Source organism: Alligator sinensis, unplaced genomic scaffold (genome assembly GCF_000455745.1).
Source record: "Alligator sinensis unplaced genomic scaffold, ASM45574v1 scaffold611_2, whole genome shotgun sequence".
NCBI classification, from domain to species: domain Eukaryota; kingdom Metazoa; phylum Chordata; order Crocodylia; family Alligatoridae; genus Alligator; species Alligator sinensis.
Genome location: NW_005841869.1, coordinates 3,595,006 through 3,618,550, shown reverse-complemented (window position 1 = coordinate 3,618,550; position 23,545 = coordinate 3,595,006). Strand labels below are relative to the sequence as shown.

Below are 23,545 nucleotides of genomic sequence, written 5' to 3'. Positions count from 1 at the left end.
ACTAGCAGAAGGGGATGCCAGTGATCTTGAAGTTTTGCCTATGGGCAAAGACCTTGAATCTGAACTGGTTCTGAGCGCTAAGCACAGACGGTCCTTGTTGGTCCCTTGCAGCCTTGCAAGGGTGCCCTGCAGATTTTTGGGCAGTGCTGTGAAAGCCTAGAAAGATCAGAGAATAGCTGCTCTCATTCTGCACTCCAGGGGTCACAGATCAGGATTACAGACCTCTTCTTTCTTTCTAGGGTTCATCTATGGGGTTTTTTCTGAACTCATGGTCAGTGGACAGGCAGTGGTCCTCTCTGGAGCCTTTCTTAGTGTTTTCCTCCCTGCCCCATGATGACAGAAGCCTGTTGTAGGGATCACAATGAAAAACTCGTTTCTTTTCCTGGCACTCTTCCTAGTGGTCTTCCTTGGTGCTCTGTTTCTCCAGTGCCTAGCCTCAGCTTTTCTCACTTCTCATTTCTGCTGCTTTTATACAGAAAATCCCCAAGTCATTTGTGGCAGTCTAACTTCACAGAGCCACCTCTCGTTAGATAGGTAATGAAATGATAGCAATACAAAGGTATTTGTGAACTTAGCACCTTTGTCCTTTAGAAACCATTTTTTAAAGGACTGCAGTTTTTGAAATAGAAATCTGTTCTCCCAGTAACAGGAGTAGTGTCTGGCTTCAGAAGAATTGCTGGATAGGCTCTTGGTCTAAATAATAGACCTGGAGAGTCCACTTTAGCTGATTGCCTTGCCAAGCAGAAGCTTTTACATTCAAAAGCCACATTGTGATCTCCATTACAAATGCCCTGACAGGCCTGTAAATATTTGACAGGTTTATTCACAGCTGCTTGCATGTGGAAAGTATTTTTTATGATGTTGCCTCCAATCAGCTCTTGGAGATGGCTCTTTCCTCCATTGCTGAATTCCTTCAGTCTCCGAGACATTCTTATAAAGCTGCAGGGGAAGGAGCAATATGCCAAGTTCTATAGTCAGGTTTTTTCCCTGCAGGGCATTTATCTCCGTTGTAACTGATATTACTGCTATTATCCAATGCACCCTCAGGGGTCTTAGTGTCTTGCCATCTTCAGACAGATGATCTGTTCTGATGGTGGAATTCCTGGCTTCTGTCCCATGAGCAGTAACGACAGAAATCCTACAGACCTGAATCTTAAACCGTTCCATGCACGTAAAACCAAATGAGCAAAGGTAACCGTGATTCGCAGAGGGTCTGGAATACTTCCACTGCAGTCTACCTTCATGGAGCTTGCTTAGCTCGGCAGTTGTCCTTCATCCTTTAAAAATTGACGGAATATTCAAATATTAAAATCCAGTGGAGATTAATACTCATCGGGGTATATTGCTAGTGTTAATGTTCATAATGTGTTCTGGGAAACTGTTGATGGGAGATGCTAGGAGAGGAGCAGTGCATCGGAGCCATTTCGTACTTCAGGAATTATTTAATAGTTAAGGAACATAAAGTGATTCTCTTCCCCCACCGTTAAAATACTGCTCCCCCTTGGGTAGAAGAACATGGCAAATAGCTAATGGTGCGTACTGCAGCATACCGAAGCTTAGCATAAGAAGTAAAACCTTTGAGAGAATTCTGTATTCGACTGAAAACCCGAGGAGGGTTTCGGGAGGCAGAAGGTTAATTACTCTCCAGGGCCAATCCAGAATTAACCTGGAACTGGACTGGGGCAGCGGGGTTAATATCCCTCTCGCCGTCATAGGTGGGTCAGTGGTTTCCGAACGAAGAATACCACTGTTGACTCATCTACCGCAGTCCCTGTGGCACCAAAGCGGTCCTTGGAGACTGCCTATCAAATACGCACCCAGCCAGACCATGCTTAGCTAGGCATCAGATGCAATGCAGATGATATGGCTTCAGGCGGTAATATACTTGACCATGTAATATTGCTGTTCTGTGGGTTGTATCAAAATGTTATGGATGAAATGCTGCAGTGTTAAAGCGCAATTGGGTAATTTAAAGAATAAGTGGCAGCTTTAAATTGGCATTTCACTAGTTTTATCTCTTGAACTCAGTCCTTTAACTTATTTTTCTAGTCAGTTTTCTTTTTATTCTGAGGCAATCTATTCCATTACTGCCCTTCTTGCTTTCCTCCCTAGCACCTTTTAAGCCATAGGGTTTCTTAGATGCTTTTAAGTGCACCAAAAGTTTGACATATCTCATTGTATCTTTGAAGTACTGCAGCATGAGAGTTTGACATGATACATTATGATAATCCATAGTATAGAGACATTAACACAGGGGTCTTTGACAAAATACATTGTAATGTCTCTGAAGGAGCCATTACAATTTATCTTGTCATTCTCTAGCATGGAATGGTTACAGTATTAAGAGGGTGTGCACACATTCGCATACTTATATGGACCATTTCATTGGACTTAAAAAAAAAAAAATGCCGAATGATATAGTCCCGTTTGTAATTGTAATACTGGGAAGCTAATATGTGTGTTGTGAGGGACATCGCTAGTCTAATTCTTTTACACAAGAAGGGGAATGGGGAAGGCTGCTGGGCCAGTGTCTTTGGAAAATGTGTCTCTTGATACATACTCTAAAATATACTTTTAAAGTATGTAGTTTTAGGATCCTGACTTTTCTGCAGGTGGTGGGAGCGGGGTGTAGTACAGCGAGGAGAATCTGCCTGTGGATTCACAAACTGAAAGGGGGAAAACTTTTTGCTAGGGCAAAAGATATTGAGTATAAGGTTTAATTTCCCTCCTCCCCATGGGTCTAGACTGATCCTGGCCACTGCTGTGATGTTAGCACCTGCGAAAAGAAATAGGCGGTGGTTCTAAATCCCAAATTATCCCCATTAAAAGGAAGCCTGCTTCTGAATCAGGCGCGTCTTTGACACGTGCCGTAGCTTTCCTCTCCTGGGAGCTGTTGCCTTCCCTATCATAAAAGCAAACAATCCCCTTGTTGCCAGAATCCAAATGTGGAAACTTACTCTAGTTTCACTATGACTTGAAATCCCCAAATGGCATATGAATTTACACCACTAGAGTAGGAGGTCAATGCAGGAAGCATTAGTGTGTTGAGCCAGCTCCAACTACGTAAGTCTTGAACAGAATTAATATATAGGAATTGACAAGCCTTTTGCTGGTTATACTGTAGCTTTAAGACCCCTAGTAAAATTCTGTCGTCTCATCTCCCCATTATTAAAATTTCAGCAAAATATAAAGTTTTCATTAATCTCCCACAGCAAATTTAGGAGTGTGAACTGGCAGTTGTTTCAGCTTTTAGGACTACATTAGCTGGTGTATTAAACAAAATGTGTCATTCTTCAGTATCTTCTGCAAGAAGCTAAATCAATTTTCAACCATATTTATGCACCACTTTATCTAAAAGCATCTGAATTATCATTTAGAGCCACGATGCTTTATTAGCAGCTGGCATAGAAATTACTCTGTAAAAAATTGTCACGTTATAGTAATTTTTAAATTGGTGTTAATCCAACATCATAAAATGTAAAAATCTTAAAAGCGTGTTATGTTCTTCAGTAATTGGCATTTTGGCTTAATGAGATGTTACCTTTTGTAAAGCTAGTACCTGCAGCAGTAATGAGAATACCAATCAGTAAATAAAATGATTTCTCCATATAGGCCTCTCAACGCAAGGATGAAGGCACTGCCCGGATTGTCAGGCACATGAGAGTTTTAGTGGATTCAGGGGGAACGTAAGGAAGTGAATATGACAGTTAAATCCCACAATAGTAAAATATTAAAGTGGACTACAGCTGTGTTGCTAGATGGATCCCAGTGTCCAGTAGCATCTGCACGTTGTGTTACCAGGAATGCTGGATGTGTAAAACGTGACCCCCTTCAGCCCAGAATAGTCTGGCACTGGTTCTCCTGGTTCAGGCAGGGATGCACTTTTGGCAAAACAATTCCTGGATTAGAAGACGCATGCAGTGTCCCTGCTGTGAACCACAGGCGGGGTGGTGTGAACACAGCCACTGGGCATGAGAGATCTTTCACGTAGGGCATGTCCACGAGATGTGTTAACGTGCATTAAAAATGGTGAAATTAGGCTAATCGCACCTAAATTTGATACCTGCAAATGCAGGTATGATTAGTTAAAGCACACTAACGCGTGTGTAGGTGTAATCTGGCATTAACTTTAGTGCTGGGTCTGCCCACCCACTAGGGGCACATGGCAGGGCTGCAGGGACTTGGCACTAACTTTAGTCCCAAGATACCTGCCAAAAATTGCTTAATGCGCATTAAATTTAGTCACGCTTAAATGCACATGTAGACATACCCTTAGAGAAGTTTGCTTTAGGAAATGATTGCATCTTAATGGAACCTGCCATCACGGTTTTCCACAGATTTTTTTGTGTGGCAATTAAAAATTTTTAAACCTATTTTTTTTAATATATATTTGTAATGAGTTTATATTTTTGCTTTTGATCCAAGTATAGGATCTGCTTCTATCTTCAGACACATGGGTACTGAAGCTATGTTTTTCTTTAAAATATCTGCTAGCATCACCATGTACACCTCAGCTAGTACTGCATTTGTAATTGCAAGGCAATCTCGGTGTTCTGGTTTAAGTTGCGTATGCCATATTTTAAGTCAGATTTTTTGTTTGCAGGTTCAAGAGGAGAAGAGATATCAGAAGAAGATCCTCAGATCGATATAGCTACAGTTCAAGATATGCTTAGTAGCCACCATTACAAGTCCTTCAAAGTCAGCATGATCCACAGGCTTCGATTCACCACTGATGTTCAGTTAGGTAAATCCATCTACACTATAAAGCTAAGGAAAACAAGTAGCTATTGCAAGTAACTGTGTGTCCATCGTGGACACTTTCACTTTCCTATCACAACACGTCTGTTTTACCATAAATCTATTGTCTAATATGGCTAATAATATTTCTGCAGCAAACCCCCCACACTCTCTTGGCACAGTTGAAAATATTTGAGCATTTTTATTCCCTCCAATCAGCCTGTGCATATTCCTTCTACAAGAAGGCCATTGCTGATTTCCACCCCCCCCCTTTTGTCTCCGTTTCCCAAAGGAAAACTTATTGTTGACTGAACTTTTTAAAATCAGTCCCTGCACAATTAGGAAACCTGTTTATCAGACCAAAAGATTTTTATAGCCCAGTAGAATGTTGAAGTGGAACAAAATATAGCTGCCGTTCTATAATGGTTTTAATATGAGCCTTTCTACTCTTCTAAATGCTCTGCAAACCTGAAAGCTAAGGGATGACAGGATTTTAATAAAAAAGCCATTCAATAATTTTTAAGCAATAATGGAGCTTTTATAGGCTCGAGTTTAAATTGTGCAAATTTGATTAATGATGCATAGATAAGTGAACTATGACACTCTTGCAAATACTTTATATTAAAAAATGATTCAGCACTAAAATATTTAGTGCCGCAATGCTTACAAAATACATTTCTGTAATGTTCAGTGAGACAATCATAGCTTTAAGGTGGGGAAATGTTTCCATTATTTATTATCTGCAGTCTCTTCATTACCCCAACTCTAAACACATGTAAAAATGATATTCCCCTGAAAATATGTACATTGGAGGCTTTTTCAGTTCATTTTGAACTGTCTTGTTAAGGAAGGATTTATATGCTGGCATTGAAGTAGGACAGTGTTAGGCATGTTTTCTGCTCTTGAGCAAACTATCTGGGTGTGATAGTTTGCTTCCAGTGGAGTTTGACTCACTGTATCTGGAAGCTGTCATAAATGAGAGCTTGAAAAGGTCATGACAGATCACTAAAGATAAATGGTTAAGGGAGAATAGCTGTTACAGGAAACAAATGGCCAAACCTGTTTAGCAGAGACGGAGCTGACCCTGTCCACTAGTGTAAGGACCATAAACTTCCCTTTCTCCCCTGATTTGTAACACCCTATGTATGTACATATTTTTTAACAGCTCTACAAGTAGCAATATGTTTTTATGTTCCAGCACTACATTAAAAACTCCAATCAGGTATTAATTATAAGGACAAATGGAAAACATCAGAAACTCCAAGGAGGGACATACGAATTGTATGTCCTTAGGTTTTCTTGTGCTAGGGTCCTTTAGTTGATTCTTGTAGCGGTGTCATTAAAAATAAGCCTTCCGGGTCAGCTGGAATTAGTACTGATGAGAGTTAAATGTGCTAATCCTCTTGCTGTGGGGCAGAATAAACTCCACTGAATCCGGCAGGTGAGAGCCCAGTGCATTGAGTAGTCCAAGTTTAACAATCGGTTTAGGGGCATTCGTTGCCAAACAGCTTATTGACGGTCAGCTGCAAAGAGTTTTCCTTGCAGTATGTTTAACTGTCAATCATATTGCATAACAGCAATAATTAAGTGATAGCTTTTCCTGGGGAAAAAAAAAACCATTTCCTGGGGGCATTCAGAACCTGAAGTCATTACGTGACCCCTTGTATTGACTGTATTGATTTTCTTGATGGTATTATGTGAACATATGCGCGAGCCAGCAAACACTGGGCTGCAAAGTGGCCGCATTTAAAAACATCCTTCCGTTTCCACTAGTCATCTCACTTGCAGTTTACAAATACTCCCTGAAAGCAATAGAAACTTTCAAAAGGGAAGGATCTGTGTATGCATGGCGGTGCTTCAGTCATCACGGACAATGCACTGAGCAGCATGGCTTTACTTTCACACTGTTCACTTCGCAGAACACGGGGAATGTCCCGCTTTATTTATTTACTTCTGAAAATAAGAAGAGTTTTGTTGGCTCCTGTGATAAAAGGCAACAAATGGACAGAAATACCATTCCATAAACAGTTTATGAAGTAGGGGGCTAGCGTAGTGCCGTCTAAAATCTAATGTCTTTATATGTTGGGCGGCAGATCTGTAAATTTGTCACTTCTTACTATGATCACCTGTACAAAACCACCCATTAGGAAATACACCTTTGAATAGAGCTGCCTTATTTAAAGCCTGCTGCTAGAGACGATGCTACAACGTACATTTGTGCACAAGTGTTGCGTGCTCTTTCTTTTTAAAACCCTGAGAATTGCAGGTCTTTTAAGGCAAGTCAGAGAATCTGAAACCAGGTTTACCAAGAGATCTGGAGTAAAACTCTGGAGTGTGTCCTGTCCTCTGCACCTGTGTGTAATTCTTCTTGATGGTAAAGGGAGTTATGTAAATATCAAGGGAGAAATGACCGGTCTGTGACTGACATTTTTTATTGGAGCTGAAAGCTTTAGTCATGGCAGTTTCAAGGTCTGGGTTTTTATGTTTAACTCATGTCACATTATAATGCACATGTACCATACTGTCAACATTTCTACTCGGTTTCAAACATGCTGTAAGGAAAAAAGATTTATTAATGTACTATTTTATCAAAACTAAAGAAGGCATGTTGATCTGAAAAATTACTGCTGGCCAAGTCCGTCAAAAAATGGCCAGTTACAGACCCCAACAAAGAAAACAAGAACGAAGCGGTCTTGCTAGACTGCTATATTTATAAAAAAAACCTCTTTTGATAAAATGGATGAATTAAGGAAAATTGTAGAGGGATAATACTTTTTGCCTTGATTGTGAGTGTGACTAATTCAGCCTGTAAAGTAGGCTGCAAAAGCTTTAAGCTGTAGCTAATACTCTCCAGAATTTTGGGTTCAAATCCATGCAGATTGCGAGCACAATAACACAAAAAGGACAACATTGACAAAGAATGTGCTCCTGTGGATGTGGGCACGCTAAGGCAAATGATGCCGAGATACAGAAATAATGGATGAAGTATACAGCAACAATTTGCAGATAAAAATAATAGAAGTTAAAGTGTATTTTACATGATAAAAGAAAGATGAAAGAGGAGGAAAGTCTGTTACATCTGAGATGGTTACAAAATCCATGCTTTGTGAAGTAGCCTCTGTTGAAAAGATTGATGCAATGGGGAGTGACCTTGGCTTGGAGCAGGAGCTGGTGATGTATGTATGAGCATCTCTCTGCTAAATGGACCCAGATTTGTAGCACTAATATACATGGAAGCCCAGAACCAAACTCAGTATGGCAATAAATCAACAGCCACTTTGGGTGTCATTTCTGGTTTATATTCCACTATTGTTCTATCACTTTAATTCATGTCACTATCATCTGTTCATCTGGAACAGTTTTATATAATTTTCCAGTGGAGTTACCTGACAAATCCTATCAAATTAACAAGGTACATTAACAATATTGACTGACTGTGAGAATTCTGGAGTTGCAGGACCATACAATGAAATTTTTAAAAGCATATTTCTAGTGGTGGGGCTTTTTTTTTCCTTTTTGAGAAGAGTGAGGATAAGGGTTTATCCTCCTGAAGCATCTTTCTCATTTATTTGTAAAAACGAAAAGGAGCTACCATTTCAAATATTATTTTTCCAGAGCTGCAGAAAACATTTAGATTTTGAATAAGTAACAGTTACAGTGAAAGAATAAATAAAATGGGTTAGTATAATCTTTCAAAAGTGAAATCTCCTAACAGAATCCGTGTCAGATATAGCTTCCGCCTGTTCAGATTATCTAACACTTCTAGTATCAACTGGACTCTGGACGCTGCCTAATTGAAATCTGGTATCTCTGATATAAAGCATGTCTAATGACAAATTGTGGTATCTGATTAAACAAAAAATTAAGACTCGTTTGTGGCATTGCAGGAAGCTGTTGTAATGGTCAGGGTTAAAATGAAGGTTACCTTTTATTTAGTGCAAAGGACTGCAGCAGTGCACCTGCTGTACGTGTCTGCCTCTCGCTCTCTGTGTATTTTGGCTTTACATGTGATTAAAATACAAATGCAGTGGCTGCAAGACCTGTGCAGCTGGCTGATTTTGAAAAATCATGTGGGGTTAATTTTTGAGGGAGAATGTGGAGGAGGTTTTATTTGTTTTTAAATTTGGGATCATATTTTTCTTTATCATGTCCTGCTGTCCTGCTCCAGCCAAACCAGGCATATATTTTCTAAAGTATTTTAGTCAAAATCCTCAGGAGGGAAAAAGGTTATCTCTGCTGGTTTTACAAAGAGGTAGCAGTTACATGCTGTTTTAAATACTTCGTATACTTTTGCTTTATTTTGCCTATTTCATCATGACTTTGACCGATCCCTCCTGACCTAAAAATGTAATTTCCTTTAATGCTCCACATGGGTCTCACTATGAAAAGCATATTGAGAGGTCTGTTCAGTCATGTCAACAGATACCTGGTAATTGTAAACTAAACAATGACCCTCTATATTCTTCAGTGCCGCATAGCAAGGCTGTTGCTTTGTAATACTGTCATAAAAGCTGCTATAAATTGCAAAGCGTATCCCAGGGTAGGTTCCAGCACAGTGTCAACTTTCAGCCAGCTCCCGTGGAGCCCCAGATCAATAGCAAGGCTGTTCTTGCCCAAGTTCAAGAAAGCCATGTGAAGAAGTAATACCATTAGCCTCTCTTGTTCTCGCTCTCTAGATGCATCTGTTACAGGTTTCTATATTGCCTGCTCAGACCGTGGCATGTCAGCATGCCCTCTGTGCATCCAGGTCAGCCCAGACACTGCAGCACTGAGTCGGAGCCATCTGGGGAAGCCCTTGTTCAGAAATAAAACCCTTCTGTGCCAGAAGCTACAGAATCCCCAGCTTGCATTCAAGACGGCCTAATTAGAGCTGGCTCTAAAATGCTCAGGCTGTAAAAACGCACATGATCCTCGGGACTGAGCGTTCGCATCTGGGAGCCTCTGTTTAGATAACGTACCAGGTAGTGGTACAATACTACCAGTGGATGTTGTCTTCCATGATAGTCATGTTCAGAATAGTGGTGATAAAAAGTAGTAATGTCTTTATATAAACCTCACAATCCATTTAGCAAGCGCGCTCAGAACAGCTGTGCTTATATATTTGTGAAGTATGTTTTCCCTGAGACTCCTTTTTTGCTGGCATTTTTTTCAGCAAGCTAGAAGGACAACACAGAGATTATATATACAGTTTGATCATCACTTTGCTTTTGGCATCCAAAGCTCCTGCTCTTTCAGAAACCCCAAAAGGACAATATACTTTCAGCCTATTATAAGATTTATAAAGTGTGTCAAATGGTTGATATGAAATCACTTAAACAGACCACTGTTGTGGCTTTCTGTTCCCTCTGATTCCAAGGTATCTCTGGAGACAAGGTGGAGATAGACCCTTGTACTAATCAGAAGGCCAGCACTAAGTTTTGGATTAAGCAGAAACCCATTTCAATCGATTCTGAATTCCTCTGCGCCTGTGACCTTGCAGAAGAAAAAAGCCCAAGTGAGTGGTCCTTTTTATTTATGTTCTCTCTCCTCTCCCTCTCTGCCTTTGTGTGCTAGATGCCAAGAGAATATATTGCCCCCATGTCCTTTTCTTTCTATACGTGTTTTATTCATTATATGAATTTCTGTTAATCAAACTTGATTCTCCTGTCAGGCGTGTTATATACAGATACACACTGCAGGAGTGGTCTTTTAGCACTCCTCCGTGCAGCTTCAGTACAACCTGCCCCAGCACCAGTATGGATGGAAGTGCTGTAGTAGAAACATAGGCTGCGTCCACACGAGCATGGACGTTTGGTTCCCCAGGGACAACTAGCAGCGGGACACCTTGTGCTGCCACTAGTTGTCCCTGGGGACCACCTGTGCCATGGCCTTTTGGCACGCAGCAGGTTACCCCGGGTGGGGTAGAGGAGACTGGGACCAGCACTGGGCCGTCCCCAGCAGCCTTACCTGGGGTCTGGGGCTCAGAGCCTGGCCGTCAGCCACAGCATGGCTCTGGCCAGCCAGGCTCCAGGTTTGAGCAGCACAGCACACACTGTCCCCACATGTGCCACTCTTTCTTTTGGTGCGGGTTTTTTTCACCCCTGGATATCTAGGAGTCCAGAAAACCCCACGCTGCTCCCTTGCAGTGAGGGGAACAGCTGAATGTGCGGTATGTGGCGCTGCAGACATGTCTGTGTCACCACATACTGCATGTCTGCACTCGTCTGGACGCGACCATACTGTTTTTGCCAACTCAAGGTTTAACCCACGGCATGATAGTTGCACATTTCCCAACATTATTGCACTTGGTCTTGGATTTTCAGTGTAGCCCTTATAGAGGCAACAACTTGAATAGATTTAAAGCACTGTGTTCATAGAGTTAAATTTAGACCTGAAATAGTCAGGACATAGCAATGAAGTCCAAAATAGCTCCAGTTATGGGGATAACACAGCTGGGATTATGACCTAACTCTGAGAATCTGGCTTCAGCAAAACATTGGCCACCTCTAAGGATCAGGGCAGCAAGGCTTTCCTCTGTGAACTGGAATACCCAAACAGAATGAAAATGTCAGTGTTGCACAAAACTCACGTTGTGAGTTTAAGGGCTGAAGGTTTGAGATTTGAATTGTGCTGTTAGTGATTTTTTTTTAAATAATTAACGGGACTACAAGTTGTTTATGCACAGTAAAGAGGTGCTGCCCTGATGGGGACGTCCAATCATAAGCAGGGTGCAAAAGTACAGAGATTATACAGATTACAGAGACTGTCACTATAGATGTTGCAGATACTGTTATATGTGCTTTATTTGGCTGTACTATAAGATGCCGTCCGGACCCTTTACCTGTGGTGTGACAGTGAGATAGCGAGTTCTGTGGTTTACATTTACTGGGTGATATGTTATCATATTACTTTGGAGGGAAAAACTCACGGCTGCCCTAGATTTTGACAAAATCTATATGAATTCTTCTCCTTGCCATCCTTACTTCATTCTCTTCTACTTCCACATCTCTGGACAAGCCACTTTTCCTCTCCCCTGTCTTTCTACCAGTTTCTCCCTGCTCTCAGTGCATGTCTGATGCTGAGGTGAGGTGTTTCCAGTCAAATTGTCTAGCATTATTCCCATGTACTCAGAGAGCAAGAATCCACAGTATAGCTTCAGCAGCAGACTGGTCCTTCAGCGATACTGGATAAAATCCCTGAAGGCTTGACTTTCAGCCAGGCTCCAAGTGAAATTTTGTACGTGTAAATAAATACACCTCTAAGTTTGCATCTGGAAATCCAGCCTGGAAAGCCCAGGTTTTTGTCACAGAAATCATAGCCTTCATACCCCCAGCAGGCATCATACAGCCACTGACAGATTCTCCATCCCCAGATCTCCACGTGGTCTGTAGCTGGACAGCTGTTGATCTTGTGGAGGTAGTCCGTGCCGTGCAGTCTGGACAGCCAGTACCACTGCGCAGTGAAGTGCAGACACATCAACAGAAAGAGCGAGGCGTTTTTTTAGCCTCCCAAGACTGTGATTGACCTCCACAGCCAGAGAGATGGTGGCCTTGAGCAGAGGGTTTTCCAGGGGATGCAGGAGGGAGATGTGGTGTTGGGGCTCCAATTCCATCACTTTCACATCAGTCCCTATAATTGTCACACTGAAAATCTAGCATACTCTGAAACAGTGACGGTGACTCTTTCTGAAGTCTGGTGGCCTCCTCCAGGTTCACTAAAGACATACCAGAATGCATGTTTTAGGACAACACCAGAGATTTGTAGTGTGACAACCCAGAATTGATGCATCTGAGGGGCATGCCTAGCAACAGATCTGTATCCACTGAATTTTAAAAGAAAAAAAAAGTTATTTTAGTGGCATAAAGGAGCGAAACTCACTATAGTTCCTAAGTTGTTTTTTTTCTGTGATTTTTATCAGCATAGTGATATATGTTTGCAGCTGAGTTTACATCAAAAATTATTCTTGGGGCTTCCTTGAATGAATTACTGCAAAGAAAGAGAGGTTGAGTAAAGATAAGGTGTTTGAGTTCTGCAATATATTTTGTTTCCATGTTTTTATCTCTTGTAACACAAGCATGCTCCATCTAGCCACTCAGAAGTGCACTGCAACATATTACAAACCCTGGTTATACAGCAGGTATGCAGCTATACTGTGTGGAATCTGCCTTCTCTCAGCAGACATTAACAGTTGGGCTTATGATAAAGCTGTGTATTGCTCTGCTAGGCTTCCTTGTCATACTTCTGAACCGAAATCAGTGGTTCCAGGAACTTCCAAATACAGCCAGTTATTTATTACCTCTATGCAAAGTGCTGTTGTCAAAGCAGCTTGATCATCACGATCAGTGGAACTGAAGACGCGCTCAGGACTTGACCGAAGGTATAAGGACAGTCAGTACGGCTAAGCTTTTGACTGGTCTCTGGGGCTCGTGCAGTATGGACATCGCAGAAATGGCTGAGTGCCGCTTTGAAACGCTCTTTAAATACGAACTGGGTGTAAATGTGGCAGAGGTCAGTAAGGCTCCTTTCTGCGGCACTCAAAGTGCCTCCTATAAGGCAAGCTCACGCGGCGAAGATTTATGGCCATGTCCCTATGAGTGTTAAAGGACATGAAACTGTACAACTTTAGCGAGCACGTTTTCAGTATTTACAGATGAACTGAAAGTGTTCTAGCAAGAACGCAACTTCTCCAGCTCAGAAGTTCACACAACTTAGGGCTGCACCCATGGGAAGTCCAAAGGCAGCTGTCCCCAGTTATTCAAAGTATCTTTAACATCTTGTTTGTTGTGTGTTGGGGGTGTTCCCACAAGTGGCTGATGATTTTTGTGTGCCCTTGTGCTAAGCCAGGTATAGCATATGAAGCTTTATTGACAAATTAAATCAGATTCCTTGCATTCAGACGGGGAAAAGTAGTAATGGCCTTACTCGCTGAATCAAATGCCATTAGAACCTGCAAGTGCTGTACATAAAGTGCTTGTTTAAATCAGGTTCAGTCTGATTATCAGAAAAGATTCTGCAGGTTTTGAATCTTGAAAGGAAGCATCCTATCATTAAGAAATAAGATTTAAACCTTAATGAAGTAGCTGTCATTTTTATAGCTGAAAAGAGCTCTGTATCTCAATTAAGTGTACATAATATAAAGTCTTAAGGAAGCAACATAATAGGTGTAATACAATTATAGCCCCTTGCAATAGTGTAATTTAAGGAAATCTGATTCTGTTAATGTCTCTTACTTTATTTGAACAAGGATAAAACTTCAGTGCAACAACCCATTGCCTGTTTTTAAAAGGTGCAGTATAGACAAAGTGTGAGCTCTGATTGATGCATGTGCTGCTGTCCCTCTTGCTGGTTAGGGTTACCAGGTTACCACAACATCTGCAGGAGAACATTGATCAAGCACTTAAGTTTTGAGGGGATTAGTAGTTTTCAAGAAAAGGCCTTTTGTAGAATTGAGGATAAATTAGTCTGGTGAAGCTGTGCTCTCCAAATGAACTGAATCTTTTCCATTTGTAAGTCTTTGACAAGGGTTGCAAAAGCCTGGTTTCTTTGCTAATGAAATTGAAACACTGAATAATGTTCCTTTATTATCCATATTTTTATTGAATAAAGAGGATCACGAGTGTTTGATCAACTATCCTTAATGCTAAGGTAGTTTCAACAAAGGCATTCTGTTCTGTAGGTTGCAAATACATCGGTAACTTCAAGTTGTAATTTAATTGCCTGCGTTGCACCCTGCAGCTTAAGATTTCCTTTAAATTCCTATTCCATTGTTGCACTGGGGCTTAACAGAATGTTAACCTGGTAATAGGCACAGGGCCTCCCCATTATATGTCTTGCTATCGAGCGGTTCTGCATGACTAGTTAAAGAAGATGGCAAGAAGATTAATGAAAGCAGCCTAATACAGAAGGGGGTAGGTACCTTTGCAAGACTTCTAGCGAGGAGATATTAGAACTGAACCAGAGCTTGGCTTTTTCTTTATCCTGTGACCTTTGAACCTGCCTTACTGTCGAGAGCTGCCAACAGAGCCGACATTTTGATTGATGTTGCTACACGAGTCAGTCTTTCCCATTGAATTCCACATCTGCACGAAAATAGCTTTTCCAGCAGAATTCATACTGGCTGTAAGTGATAGCCAAATTGATGGCTGAAATGCTTTTATGTAGTTTTCATTTAAAGCTAAAGGTATTTGATGTTTTAATTCAGTATCAAGTTCCTTTGGATTATGTACAGTGGGCAAAGCTCAATTAATGAATTGGTTACTGGATTATGAAAGGAGGGCTCGATTCCACAGTTTATAGCCTGTTTTATTCAGCGTGTGTAGTAAGGCGCAGCGTTTCACAGTGCAGCGGGTTCTTTTAGAGCAGAGTAAAACCTGCTTCTCCATTTCATTCAAATGATCGATAACGTTTTGAAAAATTTTGTAGCCAGCGTCTTATTCACAGGCGGTTTCGTTGCTGTGATGGCCACCCAGCACCTTTCCCAGCACCCCGAGTACTAGGGCAGTTTAAACAAAGGCCTGGCACTCGGGGCTCTTCGGTGACCTCACGGGAATTGTGAGAGCTGTTGTGTGAATGACATAGCTCTTGCACGACGTGGCTTTTGTGCCAGTGACCAGAGTTATGGCCCTTTCTCTGGGCCAGGCAGTATCTGGAATAATAAATGAAGATGTTTATCTGACCAAGGGCAAGGCATAGCTTCTTGTTCAGGGGATTGAGGAATAGGTTTCTCTGAAAAAGCATCCATGGACTTTGGGCTCAGGGGGAAAAACGCTCTGAAGTATGTGACTTGAAGGAAGAAGATTAAACATGGATGCCATACTTGCATGTGCGAGATAAGCAGGTAAATGAACACGGGTGCACGTAACTGTCTGCCATCTTGTCACTGTATTTGTGCCATATTCCACGCTGAGCTCAAAGCTGTGCCCAAACTACTGAAAGCCAGGCTGAGACCTGTGCCGGGTAACCGAGCAATTGTGCTGCTTGTGTCGGGTCAGTCTGCAGTTACTTCCTTTGCACGACTGCTGAGGTCGGTCAGTCACCTCGTGGAGGGGGGTGGCATCAGTTGTGTGAGGATTGATCCATCGGAGAAAGTTGTTTCCAAGGAAAGTAATCTAGTTTTGCCCATGTCACTGATGCAGTGGGTAGCCTGGTCGGTGCCTGACCGCTCAGCTCTGACGCGTTTACTTCTAGGTAAGAGAGATTCCTGCCCACGTACCAAACAGAACCGAGCTTAACTTATTAAATACATCCGTTATTGAATAGCCTTTTCATAAAAGTACTCTGGAGCACAATCAGGAGTGTGCATTGCCTCATCCTTTTAACAAATATGTTTCGTAGCCCTATTAAAAGGGGTCTTCATCTATCCTGTCAAAGCTAGTCTGCTGGGGTTTTTTAGTTTAATTACACTATCCAATTAAAACTCCTTGCTGCATTTTGATTTGCTTCTCCTTGGGCTTGAGTGGATATGACATTTACAAGGCTCGCCTTTCAAGCAGACAATAGCGTGATTGATGAGGTGCAGACGCAGTGAAGGAGGCGATTGCCATGTGGAAGCACTGCTTAGTGCATTTTGATTTATTTATCATCTCTTTCCAAAACAAGGCTGCTGGGGAAGAGGTTTTGGGCAACCCTGGGCGCCACCTCAGTTTTCAGAGCTCCTGCAAAAACCTTTGTTAGATTTCTGCTTTGATGTAATTTCACGAAGGATAAAAATACCAGACATGTGAATAGCCGGCATAATTTGACGCAAAAGTAGTCACATGCTTAATTGCAGCTCTGCTTTCAAGAACCCTGGAAATGAGGCTTCTGCTATTAGTAGTGTTTCTTAAAGGGGCTGTAAGACAACACAAGGAAAAAGTGTCCCCAAAAGAATGGGCTCAACCACAGGAAGACAGCTCCCTGTCGCACACGTTTGGTGGGCCCCATACTTCCGTGAAGGTCATTCATTCTCCCTGAAGCGATCCCTTGTTCTGAAAGGGACTTTACATGAGATGCCCAGGGTGAAATCCCGGCTCGCTCAAGTCTACAGGAGTTTTACCATTGACTCGCTGGGGTTGACATTTCAGCTGTCGTTTCTGCTGTGGCCACTGCTCCTGACATACAGATCACCTTCTGAAACGCACCTCTTCAGAGCGAGCATCATGCAGGGAGATGGGTTCCCTGGGCTTCAAACAGCTCTTCCAAACACAGGGGCCCTGAGCTTGATATCTGTTAACATGAGCTGTTGTTGCGATGCAGAGAGAGCTCAGACCTTAGTTCTTAGGGCCGTGAGAGAAATCCCGGCGCCTCGCTTTGCAATGCCAAGGTCCCGTGTTAGGAGGAAGAGATGCGTTGTGGGCTGACTAGAATGAGCAACTGGGATCCGAGACCAGGACTCTGCCTGATGGTGCCACTGCCTTCTTGGGTGACTTTGGGCCAGTCACTTTGCCCCTCTGTGCTCTGTTTACCAAGCTGTAAATTGGGTTGAACACAGCCCCACCATCCCCTGTATCAGAACTGCTGCTCCCCTGCAGCCTTGGAGAACGGGCCAAGCAGCGCTCCGGCCCATAAGTGACCGCGCGGCAAGTTTCCCCACTGCACCCTGTGGAAGTTTTCGTGTTCATCGAGGGCTGCTGAGACGACTACAGCAATGATGCAGTAGCTGCATTTGGGCAGGACCAGGAGATCCCTCACAAGGCACCCTTGTGGGATATGTTGAGCAGGACCACCACAAACCCAGTCCCTGCCCTGGCACACTGGGATGAAAGGCAGAAATTGCTGGGAAAGGTGTTGGAACATGACTCCATTTAAAGTGTTTTAAATACATTTACATTTGTGTAGAAACACTGCCTCCACCTTGTACACGTTATGTCTGCTGCTTTGTTCTTAACTCTTTGTGGGCTCTTCTAAGCTTGCTGCGAGCAACAGAGGCTGGGGTTTGGCCCAGTTACAATATTAACTTTTGAAATGGGGAAAAATTCTGATAATGTCAAATGAGGCCATAAGTATTTTCTTCTTCAGAGAGGCCTTTCTGCAGCTATTTATTCCACTAATAACTCTTAATTGTTGACTCCTGCCTTATGGCCCTGTAATGACAAAGCAATCATCAAGGTATAATGATAAATTAACATAAATTTGCATGTTGCCATGTTTGTTTTCTATTTCCTCCAATTCATGAATATTCTTTTCATCCTTTACCTAATTAGCGGTCTAATTTATGCAGCTTGGAGTACGTAATTTTAAAAAGGGTAAAATTGGTGAAAGGAGATTGGTAATGGCTGAGCTCTGGAGAAAAAACAATTCTCTTCTTTCTTGTAGAAATCAAAGTAATTTGCTATGTGAGAAACGTGTGGGGTTTTTCCCAGACCATGTTCCCATTAAAAAGTGTTCCATTTTTTTTTTGATAAAAAAGTGAAAAGTTGCTTTCACTGGTGTGAGTGGAAGCAAGATGCACTTTACATAGATAGCAATGGGGGGGGGGGGGGGGGGGGGGTGTGTGTGTGTGTGTGTGTATCTATATAGCTATAGATGTGTGTGTGTAGACAGACCTATAGCTATATAGATACACACGCACATACAGATACATCTATATGTATATGTGTATGTACAGAATATATAGAGAAATATACGCACATACAGACACATCTATGTGTATATATAGATATATATCTGTCTACACACACACACACACACACGAGATTTCCAAATTGCTTTTCAGAAATTTTGGGAAAGATTCCTCAATTACTGTAAAAGCTGAAATGCTACCAAAATCTGGTAACTCTATCATTCCAGAAAGTGCAGTTCAGCCATACGGCTCAGCTCCAACACACCGTAGATATGAGGAAACAGTAGCGTTTTCCTCATCAAACATGGAGGAGAAACACAGATGGGAAAAGGCAGCGACAGATCCACGTGCAGTGGTGCCGAGGCTTGCCAAAGGGGCATTGTTTATCCTGTAACTGGCTGCTCCTCTTGCCTCTCGGGTGAACAAAGTAGCATAAGAACCAAGTCACGCTCAATGTAAGGACTTAAAAAACAAAGCTGAAGGGGAAGCCTTCCTCTCCTCCAAATTAGCTTCATGTCCTCGGAGGCCTTGGTACACATAACGTACACCCGTTTTGTAATTCGCAGGGGGACTCATTAGCATTCTAAGGGTAGAAAAGATTGATCAAAGTATGGGATTAAGGTCAGAGGGCACCTACAACAGATAGATCTTCTTGGCCATGGAGAGGCTTGTGAGGGACCTGGAGAAGCAGAAGTTAAGAAGGAATAGGGTCAGGACGCGTTGGTCACCGCTCTGCATAGGAACGGAGCCTGGGAGGGGCTGGGCACAGGGAGGGCCTGTCTGCGCAGAGGCAGCTGCATCCTCAGGGCCAAGGTGGCCATTGTAAACTTGGTTGGGGCTGCAGGGGCAACTTGAGTTTCCTTTTCTGGGCATGTGTAAACTCAGCAGAAATGGATGCTTCTGCTCATCAGCCCTCTGTAGTTACACTGAGGCTCCTGGGCTTGCTTGTTCTCTTGTGGTCTTGCAACGGTGGCTATTGAAACTGGACCAGATTTCTGAGGACTCGTGTTTTTGATGACAAATCTCTTTCATACATTGGATTTTTTTTTTCATTCCCGTTGTTTTTAAATAAAATGTCACTTGTTTTGCACAAAGGTTTTTAGACTGAGGCATCCTTGGAAGCGTGGTAACGTTTCCTGTTGTCCAGCTGACAGGGTTTTTTCCGGGTTTGTTTTCTGACATTCCAGAATTGACATTTCCACCTGGCAGAGTGGTATTGTGGGTGTGCTGCTGTCTTCGGGGGGTGCAGGGTCCGCTTCGGTATCTGCATACGTGCACGCAGTTTCCATCATCATAGTAGCAGAGTCTCTTTGTTCGCAGCCTGTTGGGGAAACAGCACAGTGGGCTCTGTCTGTTGTCTGTGATTTGGGTTTGTGCATCTCCGTGCAGAGTTTGCTATGAAAAGGTGAAGTGGAAGGAAGTAATTTTGTGTTTCGTTCTGAAAGTGGCGCAGTCTAGGATCCTTCGTAGCCGTGTGGCAGCAAGTGCCAGCGCCTACATCCAGCTCCTCGGTGACACTCGCCAGCCTCCCTTGCTGGTCAGAGCCGCTGTTCTGACAGCGCGTATCGCGTGGCGGAGATCCCAGTGACCAGGCCAGAGCATGGCCCTCGGAGGACTCTGATATCAAGACAGGGTTACCATACAGGCATCTGCTGTTCGTTCCTGGAAGGACGGTGCTGAGACGGCCATCTCAGCAGTCTTTGGCTGTCTATCTTGCTGTGTGTTGCAGGCTAGCATGTTGTCAGCAAGGCTCTGTGTGGGGTCGGGGTCAGTGGATCCCCACTTGGATTTCCTGGCTCTCTTGCCACTGCAGTGGACCAAACCCAGGTCTCAACATCCACCTCTTTGAAGGGTTGGCGATCCACATGCAAGTGATGAGGCTTCAGCTGTCTCTTGCCACTGCAAATACTTCTGTAGTCCCATGCGAAGGCAGGGAAGGGCAGCACCAGAGATATGTGGCGAGAGCAGAACACGTTCACCTCGACGCGTGGAAAATGATTTAAAATAATCAGATTCACCTGGGCTATTCTGTCCTCTGAACTGGAGTCACGAGCCCGGGAGATGCTGCCTGCACTCTTGTTGCTTGTCACCAGATATTCTTTATATAGAAATATAAAAATATTGAAACTCGTATTGATCGCTGAATTATCAAGGGTGACGTTCTATTGGAAAGAGGGCTTTGAACCGTACATCACATATTTAAGTACTCTTGGAAATGGAAATCAATCCATCCCTTGCAATTCATAAATTCCATCTGGCCAGAAAAGTAACAAAACAAAGTGCCAGCTGATGGTTTCAGTGAACTAATATTTCACACAGTAAGCAGTATAATGCAGACATGGAAACACATAAACATAGGGCCATAATGGGGCTTTCTAAAGAAAAGTCTTTTTGGCTTTTGTTCTCTAAATACCTGTCAGTGCATATAAATCCCAGGTCTGGCCCGCATTGCTGATGGCACAAATACTTCACCGCAGACCGGCTGGCAGCTCTCTGTGCTGAAATGTGGAGGGAGCACCAGGGTTGCCGTTTCATTCAGTCCAAGAGCCCGCGGTGCCAGAATTCCTTCGAGGGCTGCACCAAAAGGTTAGTGCAGTTCTCCCTGTCGTGCCGTCTCCACTGACGCACTCTTCCTGTGGCTGGGGAGAGGCCGGCAGTGGAGCGTGAACAGTGCATGGCACCTGCGGCGCTTTCCCAGCTGGCCGCAAGGAGCGGGTCCCCTCGAGCGCAGGGGCTGGGTAAGCTGCTCTCCGCACCTGGCACCCCACGGGCATGCCTGCATCCTGCACAGCACACAGCCAGGGCTTAGCACTGGGCTGTCTCCATTCAGCCTACAAAGTCACTTAATTTCCTTCTTCCTGCTTTGTGGGGTGGCAGCCTTGCTCGTCACCTACTCCTGGCAAAAGCCTCAGGGCTTGAGAAAGGCGCGTTGGTAGCAAACTGTTCATAATCCTCCCTCCATGTCTTGTGGCCCGCGCGTCTCCTCCGGAGCAGAAGCAGCCCTCTAAAGCTGTCCTTTCCCCTGGGATGCTGTGGTCGTAGTTTGCTCTGTCACATCTGTTGTGAGAGGAAGGAGGAGGAAGAGCCCTGAGGAATTCAGGTAACTTGTCTTGAGGCCAGGCAGTGCTTGTAGCACATCTCTTGCACTTGTGCTGAGGACGCAGCTGAGACAGGAACCCGCTCCGTGCTGGGCACGGGCAGATGTGTGGTGTAAGACTGCCCCTGCCCCGCAGCACTTACAGTCGAGTAGACAAGAGAAGCAAAGGGGGGCAGGACAGAGCCAGAGAGGTGTGACATGATTTACCCAGGCCGACAGCCCTCCAAACAGCCGGCCTGCCTTGGCTGCACCGCAGAGGGGTCCGCGTGCCCTGCAGACAGGAGAAAGGCAAACCTGGAAGGAGAGGCTGCAGGCCCAGCCACAGGAATCTGGTGCATGGAGCGATTAGAAAGACTGTCCATTCACCCCTGATGAGGAGAGTCCCCTGGGCTCCCGGCCTGCAGTCCCTGGCACCCTTTGTGTTTCCTGACGCCCATTTGTATAACGATCTGTAAAACTCCGGCGTGTAACATCAGCTGGTACACGAGGAAGCTGTAAACACTGATAACTCGCCAGGGTCTGTCATGTCTCCGTGAGCAGCGTGTGCGCACACGTGCGCTCTTGGAATGCTAAAAGATGCTGAATTCAGTCCCGAGCAGGAGCGAGCCGTGAATACATTAGCATGCTGATTAGCCTGCCGCTAAGAATTCCAGCATTTTTAGTACCGCCAGAGCTTCGTTTGTCAAATGATTTAAAGTCTTTTTTTAATTATTAGCCAATTTTTCAATAGAGAATTTATATGCCTGATTAGTGCATTATAATGGTGTTTAATTAACATGCCACGATAAAATACTGAGGTCTCGCGTTTGTTGGTCACAGATTCCTAGCATATCTCAGTTTACTTTGGGAAATCTGAACAATCAGATAATGTAAATAAGACGTTGGATGAGGTTTCCTGCTGGAAGAGGCGAATTTACCATCGCTGCTTTGCCCTTTGATCTGAAGTGAATGAAATGAGAACTGATGGAGACGCCATGCGTCAGGAGGGTGCTGGGTTTCTGCTCAAATCCTCAAATGCCCAGGCAAGCAAAGGCTGTTTTGCCCTTTGCCTGGTGGACAGCCCAGGCCTGTCCATTAGCACACGACTAAGGAGAACAATTTAGTTTTGTTTTGTCTCGTCCCCCGTGTCAACGGCAGGGTTTCTGCGGTTGCGTGGTGGTGTTTCTACCAAGGTTTTGCTCGTTTTAAAATCACAGCACTGTTTTATTTTGCCTCGAGTAGCTGGTTATTTTATTGTTACAGTGATAATTCTGGGGTTAATTGGCCTTTTATTTTAAGTATAACACTTATCTCCTGCATGCGATGATTATACAGTGGATAGTTTCACAAAGTAGTTCTAATGCGGCAGTTTAACTGAAATATAGTCTAGGGCTGAACGGGACCTAACTAGCCATTTGATAGATTTTCGCATTCCCTACAGTGGGATGTGATGGGAAAATGAACTTTATCGAAAGGCGTTCAGCTGCTCCTGTGTAAGCCACCACTTGCCTTAAATTGAAATGACATGAGAAGCCTGTCAGCATTTCATGGCTTCCTTCTGTTGTGCCGATGGTACGCTAAGATCACCATCTGTGTTTTTCTTCTGTCAAGCGCACGAGCTTTGCTGAAACTTGAGGAGTGTTCTGAACATGATTTTTTTTTTTTTTTTTTTTTTTATCTTTCCAGGTCATGCAATATTTAAACTTACATATTTGCACAATCATGACTACAAGCACCTCTACTTTGAATCAGATGCTGCTACTGTCAATGAAATCGTACTAAAGGTAGGCTCTGAATTTTGCCATGACCCAAAATGCTCAGAGTTTTACCACTCGCTAGATAGATGCAAGAGCTGGAAATACCCAGACAGCTCTAGAAATGTGTGACTGGCAGGGAGCTTCAGCAGCATTTGAGGACCTTGCACGTGGTCGCTGCTGAACAGTCTGGCTTTGTACGCTGTATCCGTGTCGCAGGAGTCTGGGGGTCTATTCCCACACAAGCAGGGAGCCGATTTCCTTGCTAATAGCTGATTTCTGGAGGATGCCAGTTTCCACAAGCATCGCCCAGGAGCCCACCCAGCTTTTACCTTGTTTAGGGTGTTTGCATCTTAAATAGTGAATGTACTCCAGTTTGAAGGTAAATTAACCCTCAGGGCACTGCCAGCTCATGGGCGCACATGCTCAGTGTTCAAATCCTTCTGCAGTTTTTCTGTT

The 23,545-nt window shown here is 43.6% G+C and overlaps 1 protein-coding gene across 4 annotated transcripts in view; it reads left to right on the top strand.

The window, feature by feature from the left end:
* MAPKAP1 (mitogen-activated protein kinase associated protein 1) overlaps nt 1-23,545 on the top strand; it is a 138,640-nt gene that overhangs the window by 112,033 nt on the left and 3,062 nt on the right. For 3 of the 4 annotated variants that reach the window (XM_025194501.1, XM_025194498.1, XM_025194506.1), the window contains 3 exons: nt 4,604-4,744; nt 10,094-10,231; nt 23,019-23,116. In XM_025194501.1, the coding sequence (XP_025050286.1) occupies nt 4,604-4,744; nt 10,094-10,231; nt 23,019-23,116 (377 nt within the window). The remainder of the gene's footprint in view (nt 1-4,603; nt 4,745-10,093; nt 10,232-23,018; nt 23,117-23,545) is intronic. The other variant, XM_025194505.1, reaches the window with a different exon arrangement.